Raw genomic sequence first — 18,756 nt, 5'->3', positions numbered from 1 at the left:
GTTTTGTTTTTTTGGTGTGAATTATGTTTTTTTGGCATGAACTTTGAGGCATGGTTTTTAAAATGATGATGTTTTTGCTTTTTTTTTTTTAACGAAAAATACAGGTGTTTTCTTTTTTACTTCATACTATGCCAGATGTTGGAATCACAATGGTAACCAAAGATAATTTAGATGTTCACTAAAAAATGTTTAAAAGACGAAGACAATTTTAATTACTCATAATTAACATTATTTTCAGAAAAATGGCTAAAAATCTTATAAACTTCTTTCCAGTCCATTTTTGCATGTATAATCCATTTTTTTTTTTTTTTTTTTGAGTCAGAGTCTTGCTCTGTTGCCCAGGCTGGAGTACAGTGGCACAATCTTGGCTCACTGCAACCCCTGCCTCCCAGGTTCAAGCGATTCTCCTGCCTCAGCCTCCTGAGTAGCTGGGATTACAGGCACATGCCACCATGCCTGGCTAATTTTTGTATTCTTAGTAGAGACGGGGTTTCACCATGTTTGCCCAGGCTAGTCTCGAACTCTTGACCTTGTGCTCCGCCCGCCTCAGCCTCCCAAAGTGCTGGGATTACAGGCGTGAGCCACCGCGCCCGGCCCCGCATGCATTTTTTTTTTGAGATGGTGGTCTCGCTCTGTCACCCAGGCTGGAGTGCAGTGGCGCGATCCTGGCTCACTGCAAGCTTCGCCTCCCGGGTTCAAGCCATTCTCCTGCCTCAGCCTCCAGAGTAGCTGGGACTACAGGCGCCCACCACCATGCCTGGCTAATTTTTGGTATTTTTAGTAGAGACGGGGTTTCACCGTGTTAGCCAGGATGGTCTTGATCTCCTGACCTTGTGCTCTGCCCGCCTTGGCCTCCCAAAGTGCTGGGATTACGGGCATGAGCCACTGCGCCCCGGCAAATATCTTTTATTAAAAATAAAATTGGGCCAGGCACGGTGGCTCACGCCTGTAATCCCAGCACTTTGGGAGGCCGAGGTGGGCGGCCACCTGAGGTTGGGAGTTCGAGATCAGCCTGACCAACATATAGAAACCCCGTCTCTACTAAAAATACAAAATTAGCCAGGCGTGGTGGCGGGCGCCTGTAGTCCCAATTACTCGGGAGGCTGAGGCAGGAGAATCGCTTGAACCCAGGAGGCGGAGGTTGCAGTGAGCCGAGATGGCGCCATTGCAGTCTAGCCTGGGCAACAAGAGCCGAAACTCCATCTCAAAAAAAAAAAGTAAAATTGGAATGCTGTTAGGTTTAGAATTCCACTTTTCCCAATAATATGGTATGCATTTCTCCAAGTAAGTCTTCAATAGCAAGATATTTATTTATTTATTGAGATGGAATCTTGCTTTGTTGCCCAGGCTGGAGTGCAGTGGCTTGACATCAGCTCACTGCAACCTCTGCCTCCCAGGTTCAAGTGATTCTTGTGCCTCAGCCTCCCACGTAGCTGGAACTACAGGTGTGTGCCACCATGCCTGGCTAATTTTTGTATTTTTAGTAGAGATGGAGTTTTACCATGTTGGCCAGGCTGGTCTCGAACTCCTGACCTCAGGTTGTCTGCCTGCCTCGGCCTCCCAAAGTGCTGGAATTACAGGCGTGAGCCACTGCACCAGGAACAATAGCAAGATATTTAAATGGAAGCATGTATATTTCATACTGGATTTTTAGGTAATTTCCATTTTTTCACTACTCAAGACTACATCCTTGCATGAAAATCTTTGCTTGACTCTGTTTCTAAACATTGTGGCACATGTGGTGGCATGGCACATGCTTGTAGTCCCAGCTACTTGGGAGGCTGAGACATGAGAATCGCTTGAACTCAGAAGGCGGAGGTTGCAGTGAGCCGAGATCACGCCACTGCAATCTGACCTGGGTGACAGAGTGAGATTCCATCTCAAAAGAAAAGAAAACAAAAAAATTGGCTAACATTTTCTTTTTTGCTCAATTTGGGTTTATATAACAATGTCTTTCACTTCCACAGGATTTTGACTTTTCCTTTTTCTGAGAGGACACAGAAAGCTTTAGCTCACAAAAGGAGGATATTGTAGGCAGAATTAGATCTCCTTTGTACCTTTGACAGGTGCTGTTAGGCAGAGAGAAACCTGATTTCATCGAGGAAAACCTAGCATCATCAAGTTGAATTCATATCAAATCTCTTTTTTATCTTCAAGTTAATCATTCACTTTCTGTTACTACAGTAGAACATAAATTAGTTATAGTAGATAAAATGCAATTAGGAAATGCAGGTGGAAATTATGACCCAAGACAGCATTTTTTCTTTCTCTAGTCTAGTCTAACTAGCCTGTTACCAACACCAGGGACCAAGAAGGTGCTGAATAAATGTAGTATTCTGAGTTGAAGATGGAAAGGGATCAGTATCAGCCTAAGCAGGAACGCAGCATACTGGGGCTACAAGCCTCTGATGTTGAAAGAACTCCTTATCCACAAGCTGCTTCTATACGTATTCTAACCAGGTCAGCTGAGCTTTCTGCATGTCTCTAGCTACATATAAACAAAAATAAAGTCTATTCAAATGATTTAGCATGAAAGGCAAGGATTATATATAATATTTTTCTAGTTTATTGTAAGGTAGCGTAAGAGGTTTGCAATAAATTAAAATAGTATAGAAGCGTATAAAAGAAAAAAATGAGCTTTACCTGTTCTGCCCTTTTTCTGAATTCCCTTCCTGGTGATTTTCTGCAAATTTAATGTGCACATGTATACACACGTATATATATTTTGTTTTCTACAAAATTGGGATCACAGTATTCTTACCACTCTGTAATGGTTTTTTTTTCTACTTAAATGTCTTGTTTTTTCTTTGTTTTGTCTTGTTTTTTAGAGACAGGATCTTGCTCTGTCACCGAGGCTAGAGTACAGTGGTGCCATCATAGCTCACTGCAGCCTCGAACTCCTGTCTCAAATGATTCTCCTGCCTCAACCTCCCAAGTATCTAAACTATAGGCATGTGCCACAATGTTTGGCAATAAAAAAACTTTTTTAGAGACAAGGTCTCACCCAGGATGGTCTTGAACTCGCCACAAGCGACTCTCCAACCTTAGCCTCCCAAAATGTTGGGATTACAGGCATGAGTCACCATGCCTGGCCCATATCTTGTGTTTTTCAATGGTAGTACTGTAGTCCTATCTCATTCATTTTAAAGCTGCATAGTATTCCATTGTTTGGATCTGTAATAACTTATTTAACCATTTCCTGAATGGACATTTAGGTTTTTATTTTACCCAGCATTGCATTGTTTTTCCCTGTAATACGTTTGCACCCTAGTTCAAGTTTGTCTATAGTGGAAAGTTCTAGCAGTGAAAGTAAATGGACTTGTAAAGTTGTATTTCAGTGCATCTTTACTTGTAGTAGACAATTGTTCTGAAGTCTCGAGGTTTCAGATAGTAACTAGTTATAATTTAGTAAACTTCTATTTAGATAATCCATGCGAATCATCCTATTTATATTCTCAACATATTTTTTTACTCGAGGTCTTGGACAAAGTTAGGCATTAATCACCTTGGTGTTCTTGTTTTCTCTCTCTCTCTCTTTCTTTCTTTCTTTCTCTCTCTCTCTCTTTCTTTTCTTTCTTTTTCTTTCTTTCTTGACACAGTCTCACTCTGTCACCCAGGCACAATCTTGCCTCACTGCAACCTCTGCCCCCGGGTTCAAGCAATTCTCGTGGCTTAGTCTCCTGAGTAGCTGGGATTACAGGCATGTGCCTCCATGCTCAGCTAATTTTTTTTGTATTTTTAGTAGAGGTGGGGTTTCACCAAGATGCCCAGGCTGGTCTTGAAGTCCTGAACACAAGCGATCCACCGGCCTTGACCTCCCAAAGTGCTGGGATTACAGGTGTGAGCCACTGCACCCAGCCTAGGTAAAGTTTTTCATCCCTGCCCTATAGAGCCTATGCCCTACTCTGGGAACTAGAGCAAAAAATGTGTACGTTGAAGGCAGAAATATCAAAGAAAGAAGTGGGTGGAGGAAGTGGTGGCTTGTCCTGGGGTGCTTATTTCTCCTTTCCATCTCACTGATCAGCTCAGCTACTTCTCCTAAGTGACAGAAACCTAACTGAGGGTTGGATTAGTCTAGAAGTATATACAGTCATATGTCACTTAACATGGGGAAATCTTCTGAGAAATGCATCCTTAAGCGATTTCATCATAGTGTGAACATCATAGAGTGGTAGGCAAACCTGGATGGTATAGCCTACTATACACCTGGGCTATATGGTCAATAGACTATTGCTTCTGGGCTCCAAACCTGTATAGTAGGTTACTATGCTGAATGCTGCAGGAAATAGTAACACAAAGGTAAATATTTGTGGTCTAAACTTATCTAAACATACAAAAGATACAGTAAAAATATGGTATAAAAGATAAAAAATGGTACACCTGTATAGATAGAGCACTGTATAGGACACAGGAGCTTGTGGGACTGGAAGTTGCTCTGGGTGAGTTAGTGAGGGAGTGATAAGTGAATGTGAAGGCCTAAGACATTATTGTTTACTATCGTAGAATTTATAAACACTGTACACACAGGCTAAACTAAAATTTATAAAAAAATAAAGTAATTGCAGCTATGACATTGCAGTGGCTACAGCACCACTGGATGATAAGAATGTTTAACTTCCACTTTAATCTTATGAGGCCACTGCCATACATGTGGTCTATCATAAACCAAAACATTGATACGGGGTGCGTGACTGTGTTTCAGTTATTTTTCCTGCTGGGAGAAGAGGGCTCTCCTGGAAACAAAAGGAGAAAGGAGTAAGCGTTCTCCTAACAGTATAACTTATGTTTTTGTTGAACATTATATATTTTGATAAATTAAATTCCATTTTAAAGTTAGGCAAGGCTTACGAGGAACTCATGGTGAATCTTTCCAATTTTTGCTTTATAAGACCCTCAGATTGCATATGAGAATTTCCAAAACTTGTTACCATTTTTAGTTTACTAAATTATAACCTAAACTTTAAACATAGTTTTTAAAATTGTCTTATTTTGTACAAGCTCTATGGAAAACAGTATAGAGATTTCTTAAATAATTAAAAATAGAATTGCCATTCAATTCAGCAAACCCACTACTGGGTATTTACAAAGGAAAATAAATCACTGTATGAAGAAGACACTTGCTCTAGCATGTTTATCATAGCAGTATTCATAGCAGCAAGTTAAGGAATCAACCTAAGTGTCCATCAATGGATGATTGGATAAAGAAAATATGTTATATATACCGTGGAATACTACTCAGCCATGAAAAAGAATGAAATCTTGTCTTTTGCAGGAACGTAGATAGAACTGGAGGCCTTTATCCTAACTAAAATAATTCAGAAACAAAGTCAAATGGTGCATGTTCTCACTTGTAAGTGGGAGCTAAAGAGTGGGTACACATGGACATACAGAGTAGAAAAATAGACATTGGAGACTCTAAAAGGTGGGAGGGTAGAAGCAGGGGAGTGAGGATTGAAAAATTACCTGTTGGGTACAGTGGCCACTATTCAGGTGATGGATACACTAAAAGCCCCATGTAACAAAACTGCACTTGTCCCCCCTACATCTATAAAGATAAGAAATAAAATAAAGTGCCTTATTTTCATATCTTATACAGTATGCTAGCTTATCTTATACAACTAAAATAGTTCAGGCCAAATGGAGAGCCCTTGTACTCTGTGCCTTTATGAACTTCATTTATTCCACCTGTATATGTTGGACTGTGTGTTAGCCTAACAAATAGCGCAATTACAGGGTCCCTACCTCCCACGGGCTGACAGTGAGTGGAGTAGATTGTTAAATTAACAGGTAATTGTGATACAGTGAAATGCTGTATTAGGGTGAAAACAGCCTATAACTGTATCACCTCACGTAGAATTTAACACTGAAAAACCACTGCAATCCAGCCTGGACAACACAGTGAGACCTCATCTTTTTTTTTTTTTTTTTGAGACAGAGTCTCCCTCTGTTGCCCAGGCTGGAGTGCGGTGGCGTGATCTCTGCTCACTGCAAGCTCCGCCTCCCGGGTTCACGCCATTCTCCTGTCTCAGCCTCCTGAGTAGCTGGGACTACAGGCGCCCGCCACCACGTCCAGCTAAGTTTTTGTATTTTTAATAGAGATGAGGTTTCACCATGTTAGCCAGGATGGTTTCGATCTCCTGACCTCGTGATCCGCCCACCTCGGCCTCCCAAAGTGCTGGGATTACAGGCATGAGCCACTGCGCCCGGCCAGAGACCTCATCTTTAAAATATATGTGTAAAAGAACCACTTAACAGTTTATAGGTAGTCTTTGCTTTTGCATGGCATTGTGACATTGTAACAATGATCATGCAAGCTGAAACCATGCAAAGCAAAAATAGTCAATGGGAAAAAGTACAATTATTTCATGACCTTCAAACATTTTTGTCAAAGTGGCACCCAAACGGGACTTTCAGGGACAAACAGAGACCTGAAGGGACCTAAAGAGGCCTGCAGGGACAAATAGAGATAAGTAGGGATAAATAGAAATAGAGATAGAGTTAAATAGAGACAAATAGAGACTTTTTGGCAAAAGTCATCTTAACTTGCAGGGCGTTGCTGTAGCCCCATGAGTTGTTGATGTTGACTGTGAAGAGGAAATTCCAGTACTGGTAATGTCACAAGAACTTTGGATTTTTGAACCAAGAGAATATATTGCACAACTATTGCTTGTTCCATGTAAGTTGCACCCTTCTCCACGAAGGGAGAAGTGAGGAAATCAAGGATTTGAAAGTACAACTAGGAGAGAGATTTATCTATCATAACCCATAACATTTAATGGACCCACCTGTACAGTACAAATTGAAGGCTTAATGATTTTTTTTTTTTTTTTTTTGCTATACTGTTGCACGAGAAGGATGAGCTTCAATTTGCTTTCCCTGTGCCTTCTGTTAATCAGAGAGAGCCTGCCTCTCCTTATCAATGAGAAGTTTACCCCATGGTAATTAACCAAAGAGGCAGAAGCTGAGTTACAGCTTGTGGAGCAGATGCTTTGGCAACGGCATGCCTCCTGGCCACAGCCACAAAAGCCTTTGCTTCTGTTTTGGTAGATTTACTAATGTGGGGATGAGGGTACGCTTGTGTTTTTGCAGGAGATGAACAAACTGTGTGGGTGCCCTTAAGGTGTGTGCGACCACAGAACGGGAGACTAGAGGGACCCATGGATCCCAACCATGGGCCCAGTTCCCCCAGTATAAGCTGAATGCAAAGACAGAATGAACCACCAAGGCTGCACATTTTGCAATTGCCTGTCTCAATTAATTCAAAAACAAAAAGGGAGAGATGTTGCAGGCTGAAAGAGTGAGGGTCATGATCAACTCAGTATACCGCTGGAGGGCATATGAGCAAACAGCAAACTGTTCTCATAAATGCAGAATGTTGGCAAACTGACAAACTGTGTCTGCCACCCTGAAGGAATGCTGAGGGCAGTCACGACCCAGGCGCATGTGTTTCTTATGATGAGGCACATCTGAAGCCTGTTAGCAATAATGTGAACCTGTGATCAGTTAAGCAGCTGACCAAATGTTACCTCCTCCTCCCTGCTCTTTCTACCCAATAAATACAAAAGGCCGTAGAAGCTCGAGGCTGCTGCCTTTGCTCGCTAGAAGCAGGGAGCCCTCTTCTTCTTCCCCTGGCCCCTTCTTTTAAAACAGTTTCTTTTAAGTTTTCATTTCTGTGTTCATCCTCCTTCATTCAGTCTCGTAATGACCGTCTCAAATAGTAAGTAGTAACAGTAGTAACTGTCATAGTGATGGTCTCAAGTAGTAACCATGGCAGTCTGCCACATAGGGAAATGAAAAAAATAATAAAACTAGACCAGTTTCACTGGGGAGATGTTGGTCAAAGAGTACGAAGTTTCATTTAGGAGGAATAAGTTCTGATGATCTATTGCACAGCATGATGGCTATAGTTAGTAATGCATTGTATATTTCAAAATAGCGAAAATAGTGGATTTAGAATGTCCTTACCTCAAATGATAAGAGGTGATAGATACATTAGCCTGATTTCATCATTCCACAATATATTTATATATCAAAATATCACATTTTACCCCATAAATGTATAGTTGTCAGTTAAAAATAAAAATTAAAAACACTCAGTATCAAAAATTAAACTTTCATGTGAGAAGTGTGTCGAGTCATTCGATTAGTGCTTGCCTTCTCATTGTATACCTGATGATATAGAGCAAGCATTTTTTTCTGTACCTTTTTAAATTGTTGTACTCCTTTCTATGTTTGGATCAGCTTCCAACATTTTATCCTTTATACTTTCAATGTCATGATATATTTCCAAAAGTTTCTTTCCTTTTTTTTTTTTGACAGAGTCTTGCTCTTGTCACCCAGGCTGGGGTGCAATGGCACGATCTCAGCTCACTACAACCTCTGCCTCCTGGGTTCAAGCAATTTTCCTGCCTCAGCCTCCAGAGTAGCTGGGATTATGGGCACCCACCACCACGCCTGGCTAATTTTTGTATTTTTAGTAGAGACGGGGTTTTGCCATGTTGGTCAAGCTGGTCTCGAACTCCTGACCTTGTGATCCGCCCACCTCGGCCTCCCAAAGTGCTGGCATTACAGAAGTGAGTCACCATGCCTGGCCCCAAAAGTGTCTTTAATGTGGAGTTTTTTGTGGGCATCACTTCCTCTGGGATATCTTCATCTTCTTTGTCACAGGCACTTTCCTCATTATGTTAAGTTTGCCTTCAGTAAGATCTTCTGGCTTTCTGTAGTTTCTAGAATGGCAGCAGTGTCACACATTCCCCTTTTATAATTCCCCTGACATGCAATTCTAATTTCGCTTCCAGTGTTACAAATTTTCATTTCTTGGTCTCACTTTTCATGTTTGTTGGCCAGTCCCTCCTCAGATCATGTGTTTTTGTAAAATGTCACTTGGGTTTCTTGTTGAAAGACCAGGAGGTGACACAGCTATATTCTTTGCTGTCTGAGCTCTTCTGAACTGAAGAAGAGATGCACAGTGGGCATTCACTGATAGACGCTGGAAGAAATGACATGATTAATCACTGAGCTTGATGTGCATCTGTTATTTCTGATTTGTGGGTTGAAAAGCTAGCAGTGAAGTTTGCATTTTATGCAGTTACAGTTAATATACCATGGTTATTGGAATCTGAACCACGTTGTTGAGAGACTGGAGTCTTTAAGCTAAGCTAACTGAAATCAGAGCATGTTAGAGCAGAGCAAGAGAGGGACCGTTTCTACTTCCATTTCACCCTTCTTAGCCATTGTGCTGTTATTCTCAAGGAGAAGGAGGGAATCATTTTATTTCTACATATGTTATAAATCCTATAATACGTTGTTATTATTTTTGCTTTGAACTATCACTACCTTTAAAGAGATCTGAATAGAAAGAAGAAAAGTCTTTATATTTACTCACATAATTACTATTTCTGCAACATAGACCTCATCTCTACAAAAAAAAAAAAAAAAAAAAAAAATTGGCCAGATATGGTGTTGTATGTCTGTGGTCCCAGCTGCTCGGGAGGCTGGGGTGGGAGGATCAGTGGATCCCGGAAGGTCAAGGCTGCAGTGTGCCAAGATCGCCACTGCACTCCAGCCTAGGCAACAGAGTAAGACCCTGTCTCAAAAACAAACACACGAACCATTTTTAGTTCTCTTTCTTCTTCTGTATATTTTTAGATTTTTATCTGGCATCATTGTCCTTCTACTTGAAGGACTTCCTTTCATGTTTTTTGTAGTGCAGATCACCTTGATGAATTCTTCCAGCTTTCATATGTGTGAAAAAGTCTTTATTTTGCCATCATTTTTGAGAGAGATTTTCGCTGGGTCAAGATTTCTAGGTTCACCATCTTTTTCATTGCTTTCAGTACCGTAAAGATGTTTCAGTGTCTTCTGGCTTGCGTTGTTTCTGAAAGAAGTCTTTATCTTTCTTGTTCTATACTTAATGTGTTGTTTTTCTCTGGCTGCTTTTAAGATTTTTCTCTTCATCACTGGTCTATTTAATTATATTATCAGTATAATTTCTGGTTCTGGTTTTTTTTTTTTTTTTTTTTTGATATGGATTCCTGCTCTGTCACTCAGGCTGGAGTGCAGTGGGGTGATCTCGGCTCCTGTAACATCTGCCTCCCAGGTTCAAGCAATTATCCTGCCTCAGCCTCCTGAGTAGCTGGGATTACAGGCGCATGCCACCAGGACTGGCTACTTTTTGTATTTTTAGTGGAGACAGGGTTTCACCATGTTGGTCAGGCTGGTCTCAAACTCCTGACCTCATGATTGGCCCGCCTCAGCCTCCCAAAGTGCTGGGATTACAGGTGTGAGCCACTGCGTCCGGCCTGGGTCTGTTTTTATATAATTGACTTTTCTCCTAATTATGTGCTACTATTTTCCTGTTCCTTGGCATGCCTGGTAGTTTTTTTTGTTGGATGCCAGATACTGAATTTGACCTTGATGGATGTTGGCTATTTTTATATTCTTATAAATATTCTTAGACAGGTGCAAGAGATTGAGACCATCCTGGCCAACATGGTGAAACCCCATCTCTACTAAAAATACAAAAATTAGCCAGGCCTGGTGGTGCACGCCTGTAGTTGCAGCCACTTGGGAGGCTGAGGCAGGAGAATTGCTTGAACCCGGGAGGTGGAGGTTGCAGTGAGCTGAGATCATGCCACTGCACCCCAGTCTGGCGACAGAGCAAGACTCCGTCTCAAAAACAAAAAAAAGAAAGAAAATATGTATATATTCTTGAGCTTTGTTCTGGGATACAGTTAGGTCACTTGAAAACAATTTGATACTCTAAAAGAGGCTTGATCTGAGCAGCCTTTAGTCTATGGTGAATTTTGCCTCACTGCGGAAGCCATCTGCTTCTGCATATTTTACCGAATGCCCCGTGAAAGGTTTTTTTCTGCTGAGCACACTAACCATTCCCAGTGCTGTGTGAGTGCCAGGGTTTGATCTCCCTTCCCATTTTCCGCAGTTCTTTCCTCTTTGATTTATTCCCAAGCATCGCTCGGTACTCAGGTGAAGATTCAAGAGAGACTCTGCAGATCTCTGGAGTTCTCGCTCTCTGTATATCTTTTCTCCCTATCCCCTGGGCAATCTTACTGCTTTGGCTCCCTAGACTCCCAACTTCATCTCTTCCACCAGGGAGACTTTGGTCTCTGAATGTGTTCCCCTCCCTTGCTGCAGTGTAGAACCTTTCTCCAGGCAGCAAGCTGGGGCAATCCAAGGGCTCATGTTTGATTTCACTGTCCCAGAGATGACCATCCAGTGCTACTGGATGTCCAGTGCCAGAAAACCATCGTTTCATGTACTTTGTCCAATTTTTTAGTTATTTCAGGATGGAGGGCAAATACAGTTTCTATTACTCCATCTTGTCCAGAAGCAAAAGTCCTAATTCAGCTTTTTTTTTTTAAGACATAGGAACACACATGGCCAGGTGCAGTGACTTGTGCCTGTTGTTCCAGAACTTTGGGAGGCCAGGTGGGAGGATTGCTTTAGCCCGGGAGAAGTTCAAGGTTACAGTGAGCTATGATCAAGCCATTGCACTCTAGCCTGAGCAACAGGGTGAGACCTTGACTCTAAAATAAAAAATACTTTAAAAAATGGAACACATGATATATTTTTTCAATATTATTATTGTTGGAATTTGGACAACTCATGAAGGCATATTTATTTGTTCCCTGGCTGTTTACTTTTCAAGGTGTAATGTGGTCATTGCGTCCCATGAAGGTATATTTATTTGTTCTCTGGCTGTTTCTCCTCAGGGAGTAATGTGGTCATTGCATCCCGTAAGTTGGAGAGATTGAAGTCTGCAGCAGGTGAACTGCAGGCCAACCTACCTCCCACAAAGCAGGCACGAGTCATTCCCATACAATGCAACATCCGGAACGAGGAGGAGGTAATGGAGATATATCTGTATCATTTATTCATTCGTTGTAATTTGCAGTAGTGGTTCTTAAACCTGGCTATGCTTCAGGTTCTCCTATTGCAGCTGTCTTAGATGAGGCTCACTAGAAGCAGAGGCTGTGAAAGAAATTCTCATGTTAATGATTTACTGAGCCAGTGACTCCTGGAGAAGGAGAGGAAGGGAGGCAAGAATGTGGTCTCAGCTAAAGATGGCCTTTTGCCCTTTAAGTCTTTATTTTTATTTTTATTTTTATTTTTTTGAGACAAAGTCTTCCTCTGTTGCCCAGGCTGGAAGGCAGTGGCATGATACCGGCTCACTGCAACCTACACCTCCCAGGTTCAAGCAATTCTCCTGACTCAGCCTCCTGAGTAGCTGGGACTATAGGTGCATGACACCATGTCCAGCTAATTTTTGTATTTTTCATAAAGATGGGTTTCACCATGTTGGCCAGGCTGGTCTCAAACTTCTGACCTCAGGTGATCTGCCTGCCTCGGCCTCCCGAAGTGCTAGGATTACAGGCGTGAGCTACCATGCCTGGCCCTTTAAGTCATTTTTAAATGTTCATTTTAATCTGATTTCATCACTGTTTATTCTGGGTTGATAGCTTACAAATTAATATATGACAGAGGCCTGCCCTACTCAAGGGTGTTCCAGATCCTTGGATATATCTTGTCAAAATTACAATTTTAGCTTTGTGATCTGTGGGTATTGGGTGCTGGTACATTACTCATTGGTGTAGGATTTTTAGTCTTATTCATTGCTGCATGTTCATTCATTGTGGCACTTGGAGTGACTGTTCACTGTGAGAGATTGCAAACTCTGTCTAGAGCAATCAATCAGGCGAGGTAGCAAGTTAGGCTATTAAACTTTTCCTTTTAGTAACTTCTACTGTTCTTCTTTAGGTGAATAATTTGGTCAAATCTACCTTAGATATTTTTGGTAAAATCAATTTCTTGGTGAACAATGGAGGAGGCCAGTTTCTTTCCCTTGCTGAACACATCAGTTCTAAGGGATGGCACGCTGTGCTTGAGACCAACCTGACGGGTACCTTCTACATGTGCAAAGCAGGCAAGTACCATCAGTATCCACAAGTCACTATGTCTTTATTTAGAGATCTCAGGAATCCTATTAGGGACTCAGAAGCCCCATGTCATTAACATTTATTGGCTGGATTTTCTCACTTACAACATAGGAATGTAAATTGGTACATTTCAGTATAGTAATTTGGCAATGTTTATAAAATGTGGATATCCTTCAATCTCATCATTTTATTTTTTGGAATTTATTATGAGAAAATTATTAATGATCTGTACATAGGTTTAGCTATTTGTTCATAAAACTGGAGAAAACTCTCACACTTACTTTGTTTTTAACAATGAATCTATTAAATCTTTTAGCAGAACCAATTAATAAATTCAGGGAGAATACCAGAGACAGAGTCTGTATGCTCTCTAACAACTAATTAGCATGCATACATAGTCTTTGGATTAAAGGTCATGTTTCGTGGGTGGTTAGTACTGAACTCCTGAGTTGGGTGACTCAAGAGATTTTGTAAAAACTACCCAAATCTTTCTTACGATGAAAAATACAGAACAAGTACAACCCTATCTCAAAGGGTCTTCATGCCAACATGAATTAGGCTTTATATTCTTAGTATCTACAAGTCAGAGGTCTTGCAGACATCTCTCCCTAACTAGCAGAATCAACCTCTGTCTAAGTTGTGATACAAGTTGGATTGTTCCAGTGGAAAAACCCAGAAACAGCAGGGCTTGAATATGAGTTTATTTTTCTCACATAAAAAGTCCAAGTAGGTAGTGTAAGGATTATATGGTAGTTTCATAATCATTAGGAACTGAGGATCCTTCTTATTGCTCCACTGTTCTTGACCTGTGGTTTCCATTTCATGATTCAAGAGGGCTGCTCCAGTTCTTGCTATCAAATCTGCATTCCAGACAACAGGAATGGGGAAAAAGTTTAATGCTCACCCATTCCTTTTATGGGCACCATCTGGAAGTAGCACCATGATGTTTGCTCACATTCATCAGCTAAAATTCAGTTAAATGATCATACCTAGCTGTAAAAGAAACTGGGAAATAGAGTCCTTAGGTGGGCAGCTATGTGCCTAAAAGAAATTCTATTTCTATGGAAGAAAAGGAGAATGAGTATTGGGAGACAACTAGTGGTCTCTAACCCAAGCTTTATAACGCGGTGCTTTCACTCCTTCTAACAAGCAAATCAGCAATGTCTTTCCAATCCAAGATTCCTTGCTAACAACTGTCAATTAAAAGTCTACAGAATTGAAATTCAGCCATGATTTTTATTAGCCAAAACTGAATTAAAGAATACAAGGCCGGCCGGGCATGGTGGCTCATGCCTGTAATCCCAGCACTTTGGGAGGCTGAGGCGGGTGGATTACCTGAGCTCAGGAGTTTGAGACCAGCCTGGGCAACACGGTGAAACCCCGTCTCTACTAAGATACAAAAAAAAAAAAAAAAAAAAAAATTAGCCAGGCAGCGTGCATCTGTAGTCCCAGCCACTTGGGAGGCTGAGGCAGGAGAATCTCTTGAACCCAAGAGGCGGAGGTTGCAGTGAGCCAAGATCGTGCCACTGTACTTGAGCCTGGGTGACAAGAGTGAGACTCCGTTTCAAATAAATAAATAAATAGTAAAACAAATACAAGGCCTATTATTTTTGCTTTTACTTATTTGGGGCTTTTGGTTTTTACTTTTCATAAGTTATATTTTTCTTTTTTCTTTTTTTTTTTTCTTTTTGAGACAGAGTCTCGCTCTGTCACACAGGCTGGAGTGCAGTGGCGTGATCTCTGCTCACTGCAACCTCCGCCTCCTGGGTTCAAGCGATTTTCCTGCCTCAGCCTCCCAAGTAGTTGGGACTACAGGCATCCACCACCACATCTGGCTAATTTTTATATTTTTAGTAGTGACGGGGTTTCACCATGTTGGCCAGGATGGTCTCCATCTCCTGACCTTGTGATCCACCCAGCTCGGCCTCCCAAAATGCTGGGATTACAGGCATGAGCCACTGTGCCCAGCCATGTTTTTCTGTATCTTGAAAATAAGAGTGAAAAACTGAAAACCATGTAAATATTCTGGAGTAAAATATTAGTTGAGTGAAGTTTTATACATCTGTATGATAAAGAACTATGTAGCCATTAAAAATATTGACATAAAAATGTACTCATTAACGTGAAAAAATATTGCCAGATATCACTGCCAGAAAAGCAAGTTATAAAATATTTTATCCAACATGTTCACATTTTTGTAAAAAAAAAAAGTATGTATTTATGTGTGCATATATATGAATAGAAATGATTCTGAAAAAATTTATACCAAAATACAGTCGTGTTGTTTAACAACAGAGATTTGTTCTGAGAAATGTGTCATTAGGCAATTTCGTTGTTGTATGAACATCATGGAAAGTACCTACACAAACCTAGATGGTATAGCCTGCTACACACCTAGGCTACAAATCTGTATAGCATGTTGCTGTACTGAATACTGTAGGCAATTGTAACACATCAAGTATTTGTGTATCTCGACATAGAAAAAGTACAGTAAAAACATGGTATTGTAATCTTATGGGACCACTGTTACATATGCAATCTGTTTTTGACCGAAACATTGTTGTGACACATGACTGTATTGACATGTATCACCTCCAGGAGGCGAAATTACATATTATTTTTATTTTTTTCTTTGTGCCTCTCTGCCCTTTCTACTTTTTCTAATATGACCATATATTACTTATGCAATTAAAATGATTTAAAAGATGACTGCCCTAAAGTCCCCACCCAGTCTGTTTCAGCTTGCACCCTGGGACACAATATGCGACTGTTAAAGAATTGTGAAGAAAATCCACATATAAATTATTGGTGAATTTGGACTTTCCTACAGACTCGTATTAATAATTTTACTGATACAGGAATTTTTACCCCAATTTACTTTTGGAAAAATGTTGGATCTGTGGGAAAGTTGAAGAAATAATTCAATGGATTTCTGTATACCTATCATTTAGATTCATGAAGCATTGCCAGGCGAGATGGCTCATGCCTGTAATCTCAGCACTTTGGAAGGCCGAGGTGGGCAGATCACTTGAGGTCAGGAGTTCTAGACCAGCCTGGCCAACATGGGGAAACCCTGTCTCCACTGAAAATACAAACATTAGCTGGGAGTGGTGGTGCATGCCTATAGTCCCAGCTACTTGGGAGGCTGAGGCAGGAGAATCGCTTGAACCTGGGAGGCTGAGGTTGCAGTGAGCTGGGATGGCACCTCCAGGCTGGGTGACAGAGTGAGACTCTGTCTCAAACAAAAAAAAAAAAAAAAAAAAAAATTTCACCACACACTAACATTCCCATTTACATGATGTTTCTCTCTCTCTCCCTCTCTACACTCATGCACACACACACACACTCACACATACTCGTTTGAAGTAAACAATTTGAAAGCAAATTACAGATACAATGATACTTTGTTTATATATCTCTTAAATATAAACACGTTTTCTATATAATTACAGTACCATTATTACACCTAAGAAAATTCACAATAATTCAATAAAATCACTCATTATATAGTCCTTATTGAAATTTCCCTAATTGTTTTCCCAGCTTTTAAAATCCAAGATGTTATCAAATTCATGTATTGCATTTGTTTATGTCTCTTTAGTTTCTTGTACTCTAAAAAAATCCATACTTTTTCTATTTCGTAACAGTGACTTATAGAAGGTTCCAAATTCTGGATTTCTCTAATTGTTTTGTGGTGATTATATTCATTTAAATATTTCTGGCAAGACCCCTTCATATATGGTATATATACTTCTTATTGCATTACCCCTGTAAGTCTGTTGTTAAGGTGGTTTTACTATTGGTCATCTTAAATTTTTTCGCTGGTCTAAGATTCTGACCACCAAACCTTTCTGTTGTAAAGATATATTTTTCTATTTGTAAACTATAAGTAATCTGTGGATAATACTTTGAGACCATGTGAAGATACTGTTTTCTTATGTACTTTTATCCAATGGGTTTAGGTTCCTTTTTTTTTTTTTTGAGATGGTTTCACTCTGTCACCAGGGTTGGAGCGCAGTGACGTGATCGTGTCTCACTGCAGCCTCCACCCTCTGGGCTCAATCTATTCTTCCAACTCCTGAGTAGCTGGAGGTACAGGAGCATACTAGGCTACTAACCACCATGCTCAGCTAATTTTTTATTTATTTATTTTTTTTGGTAGAGCCAGGGTCTCCCTATGTTGCCGAGGCTGGTCTCAAACTCCTAGGCTGAAGCCATCCATCCGCCTCTGCCTCTCAAAGTGCTGGGATATAGGTGTGAGGCACTGCTCCCAGCTCATTCCATTTTTGATTCTTGCCCGATTCAGTTTCAGAATTGGAAGATGCAAAATGATGATTTTAAAAATTTATGCCTTATTTATTTATTAATTGGCATTCTTTTATAAAGATGAGTTTTTCCTTTTTTTCTCACCTCCTAAGCATTACTATTGATGAATGGAATTTATTTTTATTCAGTATTTCTAACCCATTATTGTCATTTTCTCTCTGATGTTCTAGTTGACCAGCTAATCTGGCTTCTGTGTCTTTTTGAAATGGCTCAGACCTGTTTCTCCAAGAAGACCTAGTTCCCTTTAGTAGGGAATAATAATTATTGTTTGCTTATTTATTTATTTACTTTTTGGAGAGAGAGTCTTGCTCTGTCACCCAGGCTGGAGAGTAGTGGTTCAAGGCTACATAGCCCACTGCAGCCTTGAACTTCTGGGGTCAAGCAATCCTCCCCGCTTCAGCCTACCGAGCAGCTGCTACTACTATAGGCACATGACACCACGCCAGGCTAATTTTTAAATTTTTCATAGAGACAGAGTTTTTCTGTGTTTCCCAGGCTGGTCTTGAACTTCTGGCCTTAAGTGATCCTCTCACCTTAACCTCCCAAAGTGCTGGGATTACAGGTGTGAGCCACCACTCCTAGTCGGGAATGATTTTTAGAAGGCGAGATTTGGGTACTACATGTGTTCACTACTACTGGGTTATCATTACTTGTAGACATTTTCAGAACTAGGAAATAAATAAATGTATGTATATGGTGGTATTTATCCAGAAGCAGAAAGTCTGTGTAGAATAATTTAAATAAATGGTTATTCTCCTTTCTTGTGCTAAAATCAAATGGTTTTGTATGTTTTCATATATTTTTCATATACATTTTCAAGCATATATAAATAATAAAATATTTAACAATGAGGTTAACAAAAAAGTGTAAGACTTGTATGCCACAAACTGCCAGACATTGCTGAGAGAAATCAAAGAAGATTTAAATAATGTAAAGATATTCAGTGTTTATGGGTTAGAAGGTCCAATATTGTTAATGTGTTAGTTCTTCCCAAATTGATCTGTAGATTCAATAATATCCCTGTCAATTTTTGTAGAAATTAACAAACTGATCCTAAACTACTATGGAGATGCAGAGGGCCCAGAATAGCCAAAACAATTTTGCAAAAGAAGAAAGTTGGAGGACTTAATGCTTCTTGATTTCAAAGCTATTTCTTGATTTTAAGACCGTGTGGTACTGACATAGGATAGATGTATAGATCAACATGATTATAGTCATTAGGGAAATGCAAATGAAAACTCCAGTGTGATACCACTTCACACCTACTAGATGGCTATTATCAAAATATCAGACAGCAATGGCGTGTAGAAACGACATCCCCCATGCATTTCTGAGAATAATGTAAAATGGGGAGGGACACTTGGGAAAACCATTTCGCAGTTTCTTTAAAAGCTAAACAGAGTTAACATATGACCACATAAAGATTTGTATTCATAATTGCTCCAAAGTGGAACTATCCAAATGTTTATCAGCT

General features: G+C 40.2%; 1 protein-coding gene across 1 annotated transcript in view; it reads left to right on the top strand.

Moving 5' to 3' along the window:
• The window catches only part of PECR (peroxisomal trans-2-enoyl-CoA reductase), a 47,479-nt gene that overhangs the window by 7,723 nt on the left and 21,000 nt on the right, over positions 1–18,756 (top strand). The window contains exons 2-3 of the mRNA XM_054478271.2: positions 11,733–11,866; positions 12,778–12,943. Of these exons, the coding sequence (XP_054334246.1) occupies positions 11,733–11,866; positions 12,778–12,943 (300 nt within the window). The remainder of the gene's footprint in view (positions 1–11,732; positions 11,867–12,777; positions 12,944–18,756) is intronic.

Source organism: Pongo pygmaeus, chromosome 11, assembly GCF_028885625.2.
Source record: "Pongo pygmaeus isolate AG05252 chromosome 11, NHGRI_mPonPyg2-v2.0_pri, whole genome shotgun sequence".
In the NCBI taxonomy this organism is placed as follows: domain Eukaryota; kingdom Metazoa; phylum Chordata; class Mammalia; order Primates; family Hominidae; genus Pongo; species Pongo pygmaeus.
The sequence above is the reverse complement of the archived record's forward strand: the minus strand, read 5'-3'. Positions and strand labels throughout refer to the sequence as shown.